Raw genomic sequence first — 15944 nt, 5'->3', positions numbered from 1 at the left:
TTGTCTCATCAAAATCTGAGTTAATCATGAGCTCCTTGAACATCCGCACTGGCCCCGATTGTTTCCACGAGTGCTTTAGAATTTTCTGTTTGCCTTCCTGAATTCAATCGTGGGCCCATCTCTGCTTTCTTGGAAACTTTAGAAATGTAGCACAGATCTAGATTGTGTTCAGGACTTCCTTTTTTCTTCATCTTGAGCCCGTGATGGAGTCTCTTATTTCAGGTTCAGCCATGAGTTCTGCCATCTAGTCAGAATCCGGTCCAGAATAGAAATTTCCTTCTTGTTTCTCCCATCTTTTGAAGAATAACATTCTCAGTGAGACAAGTCACAAGTTAACTCAGTTGGACAGATGTTTAGATGTCCTACATCTGTGCCAGTTTTACGGGTTTCCTGAGCTTCTGATCCAATTCCTTCTCCTGCGGAGGCGTTCTATAGTATTTTTCCACAACATTAACTGCCCTGACAGTGTCGCTTCTATTTAAGAGAAGTTTTTTCTTCTCTTTCCTTTTCAGTTTAACAGAGGTTTTAATTGAAGAACTGTTAAAACAGGAAAAGGTTTGGGAATACAGGAATGAGGATGAGCATCCCACGGAGAGCGTCATCTCCCCATTTTACAGATGAGGGAACTGAGTCACAGAGAGAGAAAATGAAAGCCATGTAACTAGAAAGAGCCAGTATTCCGATGCAATCCATCTCTTTACACCATGCTTATCCATGGGGGAGGGGGGTAAGTAGAAGGTAAAGAAAAAAGCTCCAAGAGGGAACTGGAGCTTGAGGGAGGAGAAGTTTAAGTTTATCTGGGGAGCAGATAAAGAGAGATGATAGACAGATGACAGATGATACATAGATCTCAGTAGATAGATCAATGATAGATACAGATATAATGGATTTCTCTGTGGGCTCTTTCGTACAATGTGCTACGTGCTGGGGGTGCAAATAAAAGCAGCGAGCTGACCTGCCCTCAGAGAGCTCACATTCTGGTGGGAAAGCTGTCACACAAAAGGAAGCTGGGAAGGAAGGGGGAAATAAGCAAGGTCTGGTGGAGATATCCAGGACCTGTCGGGACATGGTGAGCGGGTTCGCTCTGTAAATGCAGGAGAGAAGGAGCATGAAGGAGATTATAGTGGGACTGGAGACGCTGCTGAAACTCTGGACTTGATTCAGGAGGGAACAGGCAGCCCTGAATGTTCTTTCTTAATCCCTTGAATATTTCCACCCTCACTCCAGTTACTCAATAAGCCTGACAGGCTGCCCGGCTGCACGTGGTGCCCTCCTGGTCCGAGCATCCGCCGGTTATCGGAGGTCTCACAGCTCTCCCCTCTCTCTGATCGCCTGTGGGCCTTCTGCCACCAGGGAGGCTGGGGGTGGTGGGAGTGGGGGTTACAGTTAGGGCTGTGGGACCCGGCATCCTCCGTGTGAAATGGCTGAGTTCCCCACTTTCGGTTCATAGCTCGGCCTGGAGCGTGTCCACAGCGTCGCCATCCTCGGATTCAATTCGGCAGAGTGGTTCATCTCTGCCGTGGGCGCGGTCTTCGCCGGGTGAGTGGCTGCAGCTCGGGGTCTTGTCTAGGTTTGGGTGTAGGTGGGGGGTGAGCAGGAAGGGTTAGGGAAGAAAGGGGTGGCTTTGGTGTCTGTGGATCCTCCATCACTTCCCTAGTTGGGGGTGGGGGGGGGAGAGAGAGGGAGGGGGGAGGGAGGAAGAGAGAGAGAGAAAGAGAGAGAGAGAGAGACAGAGAGTGACAGACAGAGACAGAGAGAGAGAGAGTGAGAGAGACAGAGACAGAGACAGAGAGACAGAGAAGAGAGAGAGACAGAGAGGGACACAGAGACACAGAAAGAGATAGAGAAATAGAGACAGAATGATAGAAAGACAGAGACAAGACATACAAGAGAGACAGAAAGAGATAGAAAGAGAGACACAGAGACAGAATGACAGAATGACAGAGACAAGACTTACAGACTGAGACAGAGACAGAGAGAGACACAGACACAGAAAGAAACAGATAGAGAAAAGACATGCAGATAGAGACAGAGAAAAAGACAAAGAAAGACACAGAGACAAGACAGATAGACACAGAGCAAGTGAGTGAGAGACAGTCAGACAAAGACAGAGACAGAGTGAGTGAGAGACAGAGAGATAGAGATAGAGAGAATGAGAAACAGAAAGACACACAGAGAGACAAAGAGACAAAGAGAGGAGACAGAGAGAGGGAGAGAGAGATGATAGGTAAATAATAGATGGATAGATGGATAAAGAGATAGGCCATTTATAGAGAAAAAATAGCCAACCTCACATTTGTCCTCCTGTCCTAAGCATCTATTTGATCTTATTCTTTCCCTTCTTCTTCGACCATAATCCTTCCTCTTTTCTTCTCTTCCCCTTTTTCCTTCTGCTTCTCTAGCCCTTCTGGGTTCCCTTTTACTTTCCCACTACTTCTCTCTTAACTCTCTTTACTTCTTCCTCCCATCTCTTTCATATTTTCCTCACTTTCCATCTCTTCTCATCTTTTTTCCCTCACACACACGTTTGCTTTCCTACTGCCCGTGTCTGCCAGCCCCTGGGCATTTGCTTGGCTGCCTCTGAAGAAGGTGGCGGCCGAGTCCTCCAGGCCGAATCCTTTGAGGTTTGTGCAGAAGGCTCGGGGGTCTCGGCTCCCAGGCTGACGATGCTCCCTCTCTGTCACCGCTCAGGGGCATCCTCACAGGAATCTACACAACCAGCTCCCCCGAGGCTTGCCAATACATTGCCCATGACTGTAAAGCCAACGTGATCCTGGTGGATTCCCAGAAACAGCTGGAAAAGATACTGAAGGTAAGAGGGCTACCTGGGCTCCTGTCCCAAGAGATGGTCATCGCCACTGGCTGCATAAAACCTGACCTTCCTAGGTGCGAGGGCTGGCAAAGCGGGGAGCCAGGAAGGAATTAGTGAAGCAATAAAAGAGCATTTATTAAGTGCTTGCTGGGTGCTAGGTATCCTTATATCCAAAACATGGATGATGTTTTAGAGCTAGGAGGGGCCCAAGAAAACATATATTTTGCAGATGAGCAAACTGAGGTCAGACTCAGTTAAAGCCACAAGACTGTGATTTAAACTGTGTTTTGACTCCAAAGCCAGAACTCCTTTCACTGATGGATCTTGATGATCCTCACAATACACCCATTTTACAGATCCGGAAAACAAGAGGCTAGAAGGGTGACTCTCCTTGTACTTAGATCTCCAGACTCCCAATGTAGGGCTTTCATTCTCATAACTGCCCACTCTTAAGTGACCAATTCCATCTTCTAGCACAGAGTTGGGATGATTCCGGGCTGGGATTTAGAGGGGGCATTGAGATAAGGTAGACATTGTTCAGGGATTCTCAGTACCACTGAGTAGCAGCTCTGGCAAAGCCTCTGGAGTCTGGGATACCAGGTTCAAGCTTAGGAGTTGTGTAATCCTTCTTTTCCTTACTTAATCCTTCTTTTTTTCTGTTTCCTTATCTGAAAAATGGAGGAAATGGGGTTTGACCTTACTAGCTTCTAAATCTCTGACTCCTTTGCTGAGATCTCTGTGAGCTCCAGGGACAGAAGTACTGTCTTTAAGAAGTACTGACTTGAAGAGATTAGGGAGTGCTCTAAAACAATTCCAGCCCTGAAAGGGAATTTTATTGAGGAGAAAACCAAGCCCCCCAGATAAGGAGGTAGCCAGGTTGGGCTTCAAGTCAGAAAGATCTGAGTTCAAATTCCACCTCCAGTACTTCCTAATTGTGTCACTTCTGAGTCTCAGTTTCCTCAACTACAAAATGGAGAAAATAGAGAATTATAATACATATATCATTTACCTGTTAGGATTAAATGAAATTTTAAAAAACCATAAAAATCTTAATTAACTTAAACAAGAAGAATCTTGGACCCCCGGAGGGATGAAGGTTGCTTTAATGTCCCTGTGATACTTAGATTAGTAGAGGTGATTTTGAAACTGGTGGAAGGGGCATCCAGTGTTTAGTTTGCACTTGGCAATCCGGGCAGAACCAGGAAGGGAAAGGATAGACAGAGAAATCTTGCCATCTTGTGGTGAGACAACAGATTTTCACTCTACTGAAAATCAGCTGAATGTTGGTGGATAGATCCAGGGCAAGAAAAGATAAAATCTGTTCTGACTCTCAGCCTCTGCTGGGAACTTCTATAGATTTTTTTTATTCCAGCCACCATGTCATCAATTGTTAGAGGTAGAAGGGACTTTAGAAGGGAGATTTGTAGAAGCTCATGTTTTTATAAAAACAATTTACTTGTTAATTTTTGGAGTTACAAAGTACTTTGTTCAATGTTAAAACAGGAAACATTTGGAAACATTTTTAGGATATAGAATGTGAAAACAGACCCTAGAATTTTAGACCCCCTTTTAGGGGGGCTCATGATTGGCTTGCATTAAGGGTATTGTCCAGTAAGACTATTCAAGTTTGTTTCTACTCTTCTCAACATCAATTAATCAATAAATCAACAAGTATTTGAGAATTCAAATTAAAATTGAGACAATGATTTCCTCTGATGAACTTACAGTTCATTGGGGAATAAAATAGTAGCTAAAAGAAGTGGGGAAAGGGGCTGCTTTTTCATATAGAATCGCATTTTGTCAGTAATACTGAGTAAATGCAAACTTACTATAACAAGTTTCTACAAGTTGAAACCAAATCTTACATGACAAGACATGGTGTATTTAAAGTAACCCAACTTTATTTACTCAACTTATTTCCTCTGTGATTTTTCAATTTGGAGGATTTGTGGGGATATTTAATTATTCCTTTTCCTAAGTCTGACAAAAAGTCATAAGTAAGATGCTCAGGGAGCAGAGTGCTAGGACCCCTGACCCAGGAACTTTTGAAAAAGGAAGGAAGGAAATGAAAGTGTTGTCAAGGATGCAGATGTTCCTAGTCCTGGAACACAATCATCAGTTGGTTGGTCAGTGTACTCTGTGCCAAAGACTTCAGGCAAGTCCTAGCATGGCCTGGAACCAAATTCTCCCCAGAAACGTACACGACACGAGAAAGAGCCACCCAGCAAGACTGGATCACCCTGTTATGGAAATCTTGCTTGGCTGTCTCCGGATCTCCTTTGACAACCAACATATCTGAGACAATCTGATACTGAGCCAACCGAGAGCCCCAGCAGAGACCTTCGGACCCAGCTGCTCTTTTCTCTGCTGCCTGGGACTCAAACGTGGTCTGGTGTCCCTAAGTACTATTTTCCAAACATCATATCTTCAGAGGAAATGAAATCACCCTTTACCATTCCCCACTGAAACCCATACTGGCTGGAAATAAACGAACAAGTTAAGAAGGTTAATTTAACAAGTCTTTCCTGAAATCCTTCTCTGATATATATATGTTTGTCTTATGCTTGCAATAATTCCTCTGAGGTAAAGTGCCAGAATTATTCCCATTTTACAGTTAAGGAAACTTGGTAGTTGCCTGAGTTCACATAGTTAGTGAATGTTAGAGTCAGAATTAGAACTTGCATTTTAAGTCCACATCTAGTTCTCAATCCTGTCATTGCCTCAGGATCATGAGTTTAGGTGATGAAATGTTTGGTGAAAGAGCAAAATGAACTGTTAACAAAAGGTATCGCAGAGCCATGGTGGGCACCAATGACATCAGGGCTGTTTGAAATAACAGACTAAGGGAGAACCCTAATTCTTTCCAAATAGTTAAATAAAAATGACTTCTTCCCTTTCCTAATAATAGCTGTTGTGTTCTTTATATGACACAGATCTGGAAGAACTTGCCATACTTGAAGGCTGTCGTGATGTACAGAGAGACCCCAGCAGAGAGAATTCCAAACGTATATACGGTAGGAGACCTAACGCTAGGAAAGGGGGATCCTGGGACTTGTTCTTGTCCCCGGGGGAGAGCAATAGCATCTGACTTGTTAATTCAATATGCTATAGAGAACATTTACTAAGCACCTACTATGTGCCAGACACTGTACTAGATGGGGGAAGGAGGCTTGAGGTTAAGGAAGGGGGATTCTGGGGCTGGATCTGGGAAGCTGGGTTTTTTAAATATAATATATAATATTATAATATATATTGTATATATACATATTAATTATATTATATATATATATTGTTTATACAGAATATAAAAATATAATATATAAAGTATAAAATTATATTAAATACATAATATAAATATATTATAAATTATAAATATATATTAATATATAAAATATATTATATATAATATATAAAATTTAATATAATATAAAATACAAATACAAAAATAATACAAAGTACCAAATTTGGTTTTTTAATATAATACAGTATAGCAAGCATTTACTAAGTACCTACTATGTGCCAGGTACTGTACTAGGTAGTGGGCAAAGGCAAAAAAGAACCGAACTCCTGTCCTCAAGGAGCTCATGTTTCAGTGAGGGAAACAGTACCAGCAGAAGCAAATACAAACAAAATACACAAGATACCACTGGCTCCATCTCTTGGGCAAGAAAAGCCAAAGCTCGGGACTGGCTCTGGGGAAACTGGACAAAAGTGCGAAGCTCCCATGAGCCTCTGCCCTGAGGCAGCAATTTCTGGCTCCTTTCGGGCTCTAAAACAGACAGTCAGCATCTCACCGATGCTGGACCTTTTCTCAGTTGATAACTCCTCGCTCCCACTTCTTTTTCCTGTCTGTAGATGGAAGACTTCCTAGAGATAGGCAATGAGGTTCCTGATGTCACCCTGGATGTCATCCTGAACTCCCAAAAACCCAACCAGTGCTGTGTGCTTGTTTACACGTCGGGGACCACCGGCAACCCCAAAGGCGTGATGCTGAGTCAGGACAATGTAGGAACTGACACGTGGGTGGGGAGGGGGCAGCACGAAAAATGTAGATCACCTGACCTCTTCTCTCATAGACAGATGACACAAATGATATATATTTATTAAAAAAAAAACAGAAAGTGATAAACTCACAAAAGGGGTGAGGTCTGGTGGGAGGCAAGTGTGTCCATAAACCAAAATATTGAGGAATCGACTAGGAAGAGTGTGCCTTTCAGGGACAACAGGTGGGGTCTTTGGGGGAGACACGCTCGCCCCTCAGCCAGGTGGGAGCCAACCCAGAGAAGTAACTGGGTGCCGGCGGCCACTGGCTGATGAGTACTTCTGGCCAGTGAGATTTTGTGGACCCAGGTGTTAAGAGGGAAGTAATCCTTGTAATGGTGAACGGCCGTTGCCCAGAAATATCGGAACAGAAGGGCGACAACTATAATCTGGCTCCTCCCAGAATTCCCATGAAGCAGAATAGTCAGGGCTTTATTACTCCCATTTTAGAGAAGGAGAAGTTGAGACTCAGAAACCGTCTGGACCTCCTGTGCCCTTCTCTCCCCCTCCCCCAGATCACTTGGACGGCCAAGTTTGGCAGCCGGGCCGGGGACATCCAGCCCGCTGAAATTCAGCAGGAGGTGGTGGTGAGCTACCTGCCCCTCAGCCACGTCGCCGCCCAGATGTACGATCTCTGGACGGGGATTCAGTGGGGGGCCAACATCTGCTTCGCTGAGCCTGATGCCCTGAAGGTCAGTCTGCCGACTCCTCCTAGGTCTGTGAACGTCTCATGTGCTGATGGCCATGCCCCAGGGCTGGGAGAAATCCCCTGTACTGGAACCTCTAAACTCCCCAGACCCTGATTGTTTCTTCTCCCTCCTTCCTCCCCTGTCTCTGTCTCTCCCTGTGTGTCTGTCTCTCTTTGTTTCTATCTCTGTCTTCATCTCTGGGTCTCTCTGTCTCTGTCTCTCTGTTTCTCTCTCCCCCCTCCTTCTTCCCTCACCCCCTCCCCCTCCCTCCCTCCCTCTCTCTCTCTCTCTCTCTCTTTCTCCCTGTGTGTCTCTCTGTTGCTCTCTCCCCCACATTTCCCTGTTTCTTCCTTGCCCTTCCTCTTTCCTACCTTTTTTCTGTCTTTCTTCTATCTTTCCCATGGGACATTTCTATTTGTTTCTATGACTTGCTGGGGGATGGGTGGGGGTTGGACCAGCCCCCCACCACAGCTGCCTGACCAGTATCGGGAGGTTGGCCAGAATGGCCCAGTCGGAGCCACTCAAGAAGAACCTGGGTGTACGTGGGAGAGGGGCTGGGCGCCAGGCTTCAGAAGACCAGTGCTTATGGGAGGTGGATTAAGCTGCGAGGTAGCCCTCCGGGTCAGCTCCCCACTGGGGCAGCCTGGGCAGGTCCCATCCCCCTGACTGTCCTTTCTTCTCCTGCTTTCCCATTGGCAGACGAGCCTGGTGACCACCCTGAGGGAGGTGGAGCCCACGGCCCACATGGGAGTGCCCAGGGTGTGGGAGAAGATGATGGAGGGGATCAAGGAGGCCTCAGCCCAGGCCGGATTCTTCAAGAGGAAGATGTTCCTGTGGGCCATGGCCGTGACCATGGAGCGCAACCTCAGCTGCCCAAGCAGGTAAGAGACCCCTCCTCTCGGGTGGCTGGGCCCAGCCGTGGGGTCTCAGGCAAGACCCTTGTCCTCTGTGGGACCCACATATCCCCAACAAAGAGCCTTATTTCTTTACATCCTGCTAGAGGCCTTCCTGGATAGCCCTGAGTTACTCTGCCTGGCCCTGCCATGGATGCTTTAAAAGCCTTGTAGAGTTTTTGACAGGATAAAGGCCCTGCTCTCAAGGATCTAATGGGGGTGGGGAGATGGGCACCCCGACAATCCTGATAAAGTAGAGCAGAAAGAGAAATGCCAAGAAAGGAGAGGCCCTGAGCAATCTGAGGAAGGGGAGAGGGGTTCGAGGAGGGGGAGAGATCCCCCATTGGGCCTTGAGGGCAGGAATGGTGTTGGGGAAGAAGACATCCAGAAGTGGGAGATGTTGTGAGCAAAGAGATGGACCCGATGAAGATGGTCCAGCTTGGCTCAGAGGTCAAGAACGTGAATTCGATTTAATTCAACAAGCATTTATTAAGTTCCAATAGCATATCAAGCCCCTATTTGCCACGGAGGTACAGAGAAGGAGCAAAATCGTCCCCATCTTCAAGGGGGAGGAGGAGGTAATGTGCACAGAGAAGTAAATAGAGAACAAGTAGTGAGAGAAGGGAAAGAGCAGGGGCCTCTGGGGGGCAATCAGGAAAGGCTTCTCAGAGGCGGCAGCACAAGGGGTGAGCCTTGAAGGGACCCGGGAATTCTCAGAGATGAAGGTGGGGAGGGAGCACAGCCCAGCAGGAGGAGCTGAGTGCAGACAGAGGGGCTGGTCCAGATGAAAATGTATCCAGTGCTTGGTGTCGGTCCACTTAGGACGTGCGTCCGAGCATAGGGATTTCCGTGGCTATGGCACCTAAAGGCTCCCAGGAGGCTCTAAGAGGTAGCAAAGAGCAGGGCTTGATGAGAAAAGAGTCAGGGGGCATCTTGCCCAGGCTCACCCAGCACTTGTGGTCCTGCACGGCAGAGCCCCGCGAGCCACCTGCGGGTGCATGAGCGCACCTTGTCCTGGTCCAGTGACAGGAACCTCCCTGTGTCTTTTTCCCGGTCATCCAGTGACCTGAAGCCTTTCACCATGAGGCTGGCCGATTACCTGGTCCTGGCCAAGATCCGCAAGGCCCTGGGCTTTGCCAACTGCCAGAAGAACTTCTACGGGGCGGCCCCGATGACCACAGAGACGCTGCACTTCTTCCTGGGCCTCAACATCCGCCTCTACGCCGGCTACGGACTGAGCGAGTCCTCCGGCCCCCACTTCATGTCCAACTCCTACAACTACAGACTCTACAGGTGAGGCCCCTGGTGGCCCTCCCCCACTTTACAGGTGGGAAAACTGAGGCTCTCAGAGAGGTGGGAGTCACAGGAGCTCAGAGGCCATCCAGGTGCCCTCTTCTCCATTACTCAGAGGAGAAAACTGAGGCTTGCAGAGAGGTAGAATTCACAGGAGCTCAGAGGCCATCCAGGTGCCCTCTTCTCCATTACTCAGAGGAGAAAACTGAGGCTCTCAGAGAAGTGGGAGTCACAGGAGCTCAGAGGCCATCCAGGTGCCCTCTTCTCCATTATTCAGAGGAGAAAACTGAGGCTCTCAGAGAAGTGGGAGTCACAGGAGCTCAGAGGCCATCCAGCTTCCCTCTTCTCCATTACTCAGAGGAGAAAACTGAGGTTTGTAGGTTAAATGGTTTGTCCCAGGTCACAAGGGTAATGAATAGCAGAGCCAGGATTTGAACCCGGGCCGTCCGAATGCAAACCCATCACTCCTCCTCTGGGTTATGTCTTACCTTCCTGCCCCATGGTCACTGCCCTGCCTCCTCGATGGTAGTTAACACTAGCTGGAGCTGTGGTCCCTGCCACAGACTGACCAGAGACGGTCTCCTCCCCACTCACTGACCCCCCAAAAGCTTCATCACCGGGCTTTCAGTTCAGGAGATCCATAAGGTACCTGTGAAAATGAAATCACCCTTGGCTAAGGTTCCTTTAAGCTGCTGTTGGCTGCTGGCCCTCCTTCTGGGACCTGGTGGTGGCCATCATGGGTCGGAGGCAGAAAGGACGGGGGCAGGGCAAGATCAGGTGGCCAGTACAGCCCCACCTTGACATAAGGCCCTCATTGCGTCCTGATCATCGCCGTCTCCTCAGCTCTGGAAAGGTGTTGCCCGGCTGCAAGGCCAAGCTGGTGAACATTGACGCCGAAGGCAATGGGGAGATCTGTCTGTGGGGCCGGACCGTTTTCATGGGCTATCTCAACATGGAGGAGAAGACCAGGGAGACTATAGATGAGGATGGCTGGCTACACACAGGAGACCTGGGGAAGCTGGACAACGACGGCTTTCTCTACATCACCGGGAGGCTCAAAGGTGAGAAAAAGGCTAAGTGGGCATCAGTGCGAGAAGCAGGTGAGACCTAGGGGCTGGAGAGGCTGAATATGGCCTTGTGGTGCCAGGTGGGCACGAGCTGGGCCTCCAAGGACAGAATAGATGGGCGGGGAAGGAAAAGGGGCAGGATCATCCCAGCTCTCCCATTGGCAGCGGAACGAGCCCGTGGGAAGCACAGGAGAAGAGGCTTTGGCTCTGGAGATCCGGGGTAGATGCAAACCTAAGTCACCTGTTGTGAACCCAATAGTGGAAGCTATAAGAGGGAATGCGATTGGTGCTTACCGAGGGAAAGGCTGTGGAGCAGGAAGAGCCCAGGGCATGGCCCACTTTCAGAGCTCAGGAAAGGGGAAAGAGGCAGAGAAGGAGCAATAAGGGACTAATAGCCAACCTTGATATACTACTTGGAGGCATTGGACACAAAGACATTTCCCAAAATTTTTTCAGAGAAAGGAGAGTGGACGATGACAAAATAAAATGGAGGGGAAGTTTTGGAAGAGATCTGAGCATGTCTGCAGATAGCTGAGAAAAAGCCAGCGAAAAGGAAGAGCTAGAAGATTGATTAGAGAAAGGGGATTTAGGATGGAAAACATCTGACTTGTTGCACTTGAGCTTTGTAGCCCAATTGAGAATTCCCATCTAGTAAAGATGGGGGGGGGGGGAATCTCTTATGGTTGTTCCGCAGAGTTAATCATAACAGCTGGAGGGGAGAATGTGCCCCCACTCCCCATTGAGGAGGCCGTGAAGATAGAGCTGCCCATCATTAGCAATGCCATGTTGATTGGGGACCAGAGGAAATTTCTGTCCATGTTGCTGACCCTGAAGGTATCATGTAGTAATAATAATAATAATAACAATAATAATAATAATAGCTAATCTTTATATTGTGCTTTCATATTTGCAAAGTGGTTAGAAACATCATATTGTTTGATCCTCACAACAAACCTGGGAGGTAGGGAACAGAAGTATTATTATTCCCATTTTATGGATAAAAAAAAACCTGAGGCATAGGGAGATTAAGTGACTTTTCTGGAGTCACATACTTAAATGTTAAAAGCATATCATGCATTTTTAAAAAGCTGTTTAAGTTCAACCTGCATTACTACCATGTTCTTCATTGACTTCTTAAGCTTAAATAATCAACAAAATAATAAACAAAGCACTGATTTGTAGTGTTTGCCCATTTCCAAGGTGTAAATGCTCACACTGAAAATTTAACCATTTCAGAGCCAGTTCTCCCACCTCATTTGCCACAGATGGCAAGGGCCTGAGGAAAGTTTCAAACTCAGGTTTTCCTGAGTCCCGAGCCAGAGCACTATACCCAGTTGCCCTTCAAAATGAAGAGTTAGAAGAGGAAAATAAAGCCCAAGAAGCTGTCTGAAGTCTTATTTTGAGCCCCATGTTGGGAGATGGAAAGTCTTGTTTAAGAAAGAGCTAGTCCTCATTGCAGAGCAGATGGTGGGATATAAGAATAAGATTAGAAGGGATGGGGGAGGGGTGTTACAAGTTAAGAGAGACTATGAATGCCATACACAGATGCAGAACGAAGGTGTGAGTCGAGCCAGATGGCCAAATTTGTCTAAAATCATCAACAAAATAGATAAAACATACATGCTTTGCACATAATTGGTGCACATGCTCAGTTAACCAAGTACTAGCCAAATGCATTTACCATATTTCCATATAGGGCCACAGATCTAAAGCTGGCAGGGACCTCAGGACCCCTCAGCTCACTTCCCCATTTCTTTGAGGAAATGAGTCCCAGGGGATATAATGTACTTCTCCCAAGTCACACAGATCCTAAGCATCAGAGGCAGGATGTGAATCTGGCAAACCCAAGTCTAGTCTTTTCATCATTCCTCACTGTTTCCTTTATGTGTGTGGGCCAACCAAATGGTATCTCCATCTATCCAGCCATCCCACTATCCATCCATCCAACCATCCATCCATCTGTCTAACCATCCATCCATCTACCCATCCAACCATCCACCCATCTGCCCATCCATCCACTTATCCATCCATCCATCCAACCATCTACCCATCTGTCCATCCATCCACTTATCCATCCATCCACAGTGATCACTTCCATGATTAAGCATACATAGGTTTTTCTTGAAATCCAGAGAACTGGAAAATGGTGTATGGGAAGTGGGGGCAGAGGAGGGAGGAGTAAATGAAACCATTCAGAGGAAAACAGGAAGAGAGATCCTTAGGTGATAAGACTGCTTTGTCTCAGGTGTTATCATAGTCTTCAACCTTTATGCTCCTAGGATATTTCTGTAGTGTTTGTTGTTGTTCAAGTCTTGTTATGTCCAACTCTTTAGGGCCCCATTTTGGGTCTGCGCAGTGGTGGGCCATTTCCTTCTCCAGCTCATTTTACAGATGGGGAACTGAGGCAAACAGGGGGAAGTGACTTGCTCAGGCTCACACAGCTAGGAAGTGTCTGAGTTCAGATTTGAACTCAAAAAAATGAATCTTCCTGACTTCAGACCTGGCACTCTATCTGCTATGATACCACCTAGCTGTAGGTAATGTAAAATAAAAATTAAAAAACCATAAAATGATAATAACAGATACAGATGTTTAATTAAGGTTAACTGGACACTTTCCTCTGAACAGCAGGGAACTTCAGGGATTGTTATCTCTGAGTGTCTCAGCCGAGATTGCACAGTGAGCATGTGTTGTCAGGTGTTCTTGCCTTGACCCTGAAGCTCCAGAGAACACTGGCTCCATAAAAACCAATTTTTAGATGGGTCAGTTAGGGACAGGTTCTATCTAATCTCTGTCTCCTGCCTTCCTTTCAAGGATCAACCCAACCTTCCTCAATCCTCTTGACATTATCTCCAGTTGAATCTGTCTCCAGCTTGTCCGCAGCTGCTGATTTCTTGTTGTTCCCATTAGACAGAAAACTCCCAGAGGGCAAAAGCTGGCCTTTCTTTGTATCTTCCCTGCTTGGGTACTTAACAAATGCTAGTTAACTGAGTGATTCAGTAAGAAATAATATTGAGGACTCTTCATGGGCAGACTCATTAATTCTAAGCTTTTTCTATTCCTAGTGTCTGCAGACATTATGTGTCATATCAGAAGTATTTATATTTCAACATTTGCATTAGTAAATAAAATATTCTAAGTTAATAAATAAATATATTATATGTAATATCTATGATAGACAGGGGATTATTTGTATTTATATTTGTATAATATGATAGAGACAGCAGTATTATATTTGTATATAGCATAGGGATAGGATCTGCCATTTCATTGACAGAAGGGAATTCTAGATGAGAACATCCCCTCTGTCAAATTTCCTCAGCACCTTCTCTAAAACTTAGTCTTAAAAGCGCTATGTAAAATGGGAATGATATCTACCTAATAGAGTTGTTGGAACCCTCCAATGGGAGAAGAGTTGCAAAACACCTCGCAAACCTCAGTGCAATATACAAAGAACTTTATGCCCATTATTTAATTTTCTAATATGTTGTTAAGGTAATAGATGGTTATTATTCTTATTTTTACATTAGGAAACTGAGCCCCAGAGAGGGCTAATGGGTCTTGCCCAAGGACATGAAGTTAGGAAGTTACTGTTAGGATTCAAAACCCAAAATGTCCTAATTCCCGAGCCCAGTGCTCTTTCCACTATGTCAAAGGTACTTCATCTGTCTCAATCTCTTAATTAATTCCATAGAAGAGGAAATCGAGACTGAGACTTGGATAAAGTCACAGAAGAGTAGGTTAGTCTACACCTAAGAATCCCAGTATCCTGGTTCCTTTCCTTTTCCCACTATATATTTATCCTGTATATTACAAAACATATATTTATTCTATATGTAATACATATAATGTTCATCCTATACGTGCATATCCTAAGATAAATAGCCTGGAGATTTTGGGGTTTGGGGCCAGTGTCCAAGGGAGTTCCACCTTCCCTCATTCTCATTCAGGTTAGCCCGGTGTTAGTGGGGGTTGCCCTGGGGATTTCTGAGCATCCCTTGGTGCTCGCCTCCCAATCCTTGGCTTTTCAGTGTACTCTAGATCCAGAAACCTCAGATCCCACGGATTATCTCACCGACCAAGCCCTGGAGTTCTGCCAGAAGGTCGGGAGCAAGGCCACCAAAGCGTCCGAAATAGTGGGCAGGAGAGATGAGGCCATTTACCAGGCAATCGAGGAAGGCATCCGGAGAGTCAACGAGAAAGCTGCTGCCCAACCTTACCGCATCCAGAAGTGGGCCCTCCTGGAAAGGGATTTCTCCATTTCCGGGGGAGAATTTGGTAGGTTTGCTTGCCACGCCATCCCGTGGCCACCAGAGCTGGGGAAGACTCTTGGGAAGGCAGCCACGTTTGAATGGGGAATGGCACATTGACCCTTCCTCCCCGTGTCCCCATAATGACTCCTGTTGGGCTTGCAAGTCCACTGCTAACACCCCCAAGATCTCTTCCTAAATTTCTTCCTTCCATCTTCTTCCACCTTGGACTTGGGGAGTTGATTTTTTGAACCAAAGATCCGATTCTGCATTTATCCCTATACTATTTCATCTGATTAACTTCAGGACAAGTCAGGTTGCCTTTGGAGCCCAGGATTCTGGTAGCACAGATCCCAGCTCATTCTAATGGGCAGATAATCTCACTGCAGCTTTTTATATTTATTGAAAGACTAGATGAAGATGGACATTATCAGCACTCCTGCACTGTCTGATATAAATCCCCCGAAGATGCATCAGCAAAGACAGCTCCAACGTCCAACTTGAGCCCTTTGTTCTTGACCAGACAATTAAATTTGGGTTCCCGTGGATTCCCTAATGTCACAGTAGCTCATGTTTCCACGGCACTTTAAGGCTTATGAAATGTTTTCCCTACAACCTCCCCGATGGGCAGGAAGTGCAATGCTTATCATTCCTCATTTCCTTTTCACAAATAAGGAAACTGAGGCTCAGAGAGAACTAAGTGACTTAAGGTCCCAAGTATCAGATCCAGGATTCCAACCCTGCTCCTGACCGCAAGCCAGTTCAGTCCAATATATTTACATAACCTGCCTTCAAAGTCAGAGAAATGACTGAGGCTGGTTGTCTCCAGGACTGGTTTTCACACAGTTCATAGCATTAGGGAGAGTAAGAAGCCAGGAATGCTGGATTTGGAGTCGGGA

General features: G+C 46.3%; 1 protein-coding gene across 3 annotated transcripts in view; it reads left to right on the top strand.

Annotated features, from left to right (window-relative positions):
• ACSBG1 (acyl-CoA synthetase bubblegum family member 1) overlaps window positions 1–15944 on the top strand; it is a 98328-nt gene that overhangs the window by 80396 nt on the left and 1988 nt on the right. For all 3 annotated transcript variants that reach the window (XM_031956768.1, XM_031956770.1, XM_031956769.1), the window contains 10 exons: window positions 1451–1539; window positions 2692–2812; window positions 5746–5826; window positions 6668–6817; window positions 7369–7545; window positions 8242–8423; window positions 9498–9728; window positions 10572–10789; window positions 11490–11629; window positions 14827–15073. In XM_031956768.1, the coding sequence (XP_031812628.1) occupies window positions 1451–1539; window positions 2692–2812; window positions 5746–5826; window positions 6668–6817; window positions 7369–7545; window positions 8242–8423; window positions 9498–9728; window positions 10572–10789; window positions 11490–11629; window positions 14827–15073 (1636 nt within the window). The remainder of the gene's footprint in view (window positions 1–1450; window positions 1540–2691; window positions 2813–5745; window positions 5827–6667; window positions 6818–7368; window positions 7546–8241; window positions 8424–9497; window positions 9729–10571; window positions 10790–11489; window positions 11630–14826; window positions 15074–15944) is intronic.

This window comes from Sarcophilus harrisii, chromosome 2, assembly GCF_902635505.1.
Source record: "Sarcophilus harrisii chromosome 2, mSarHar1.11, whole genome shotgun sequence".
Classification (NCBI taxonomy): domain Eukaryota; kingdom Metazoa; phylum Chordata; class Mammalia; order Dasyuromorphia; family Dasyuridae; genus Sarcophilus; species Sarcophilus harrisii.
The sequence above is the reverse complement of the archived record's forward strand: the minus strand, read 5'-3'. Positions and strand labels throughout refer to the sequence as shown.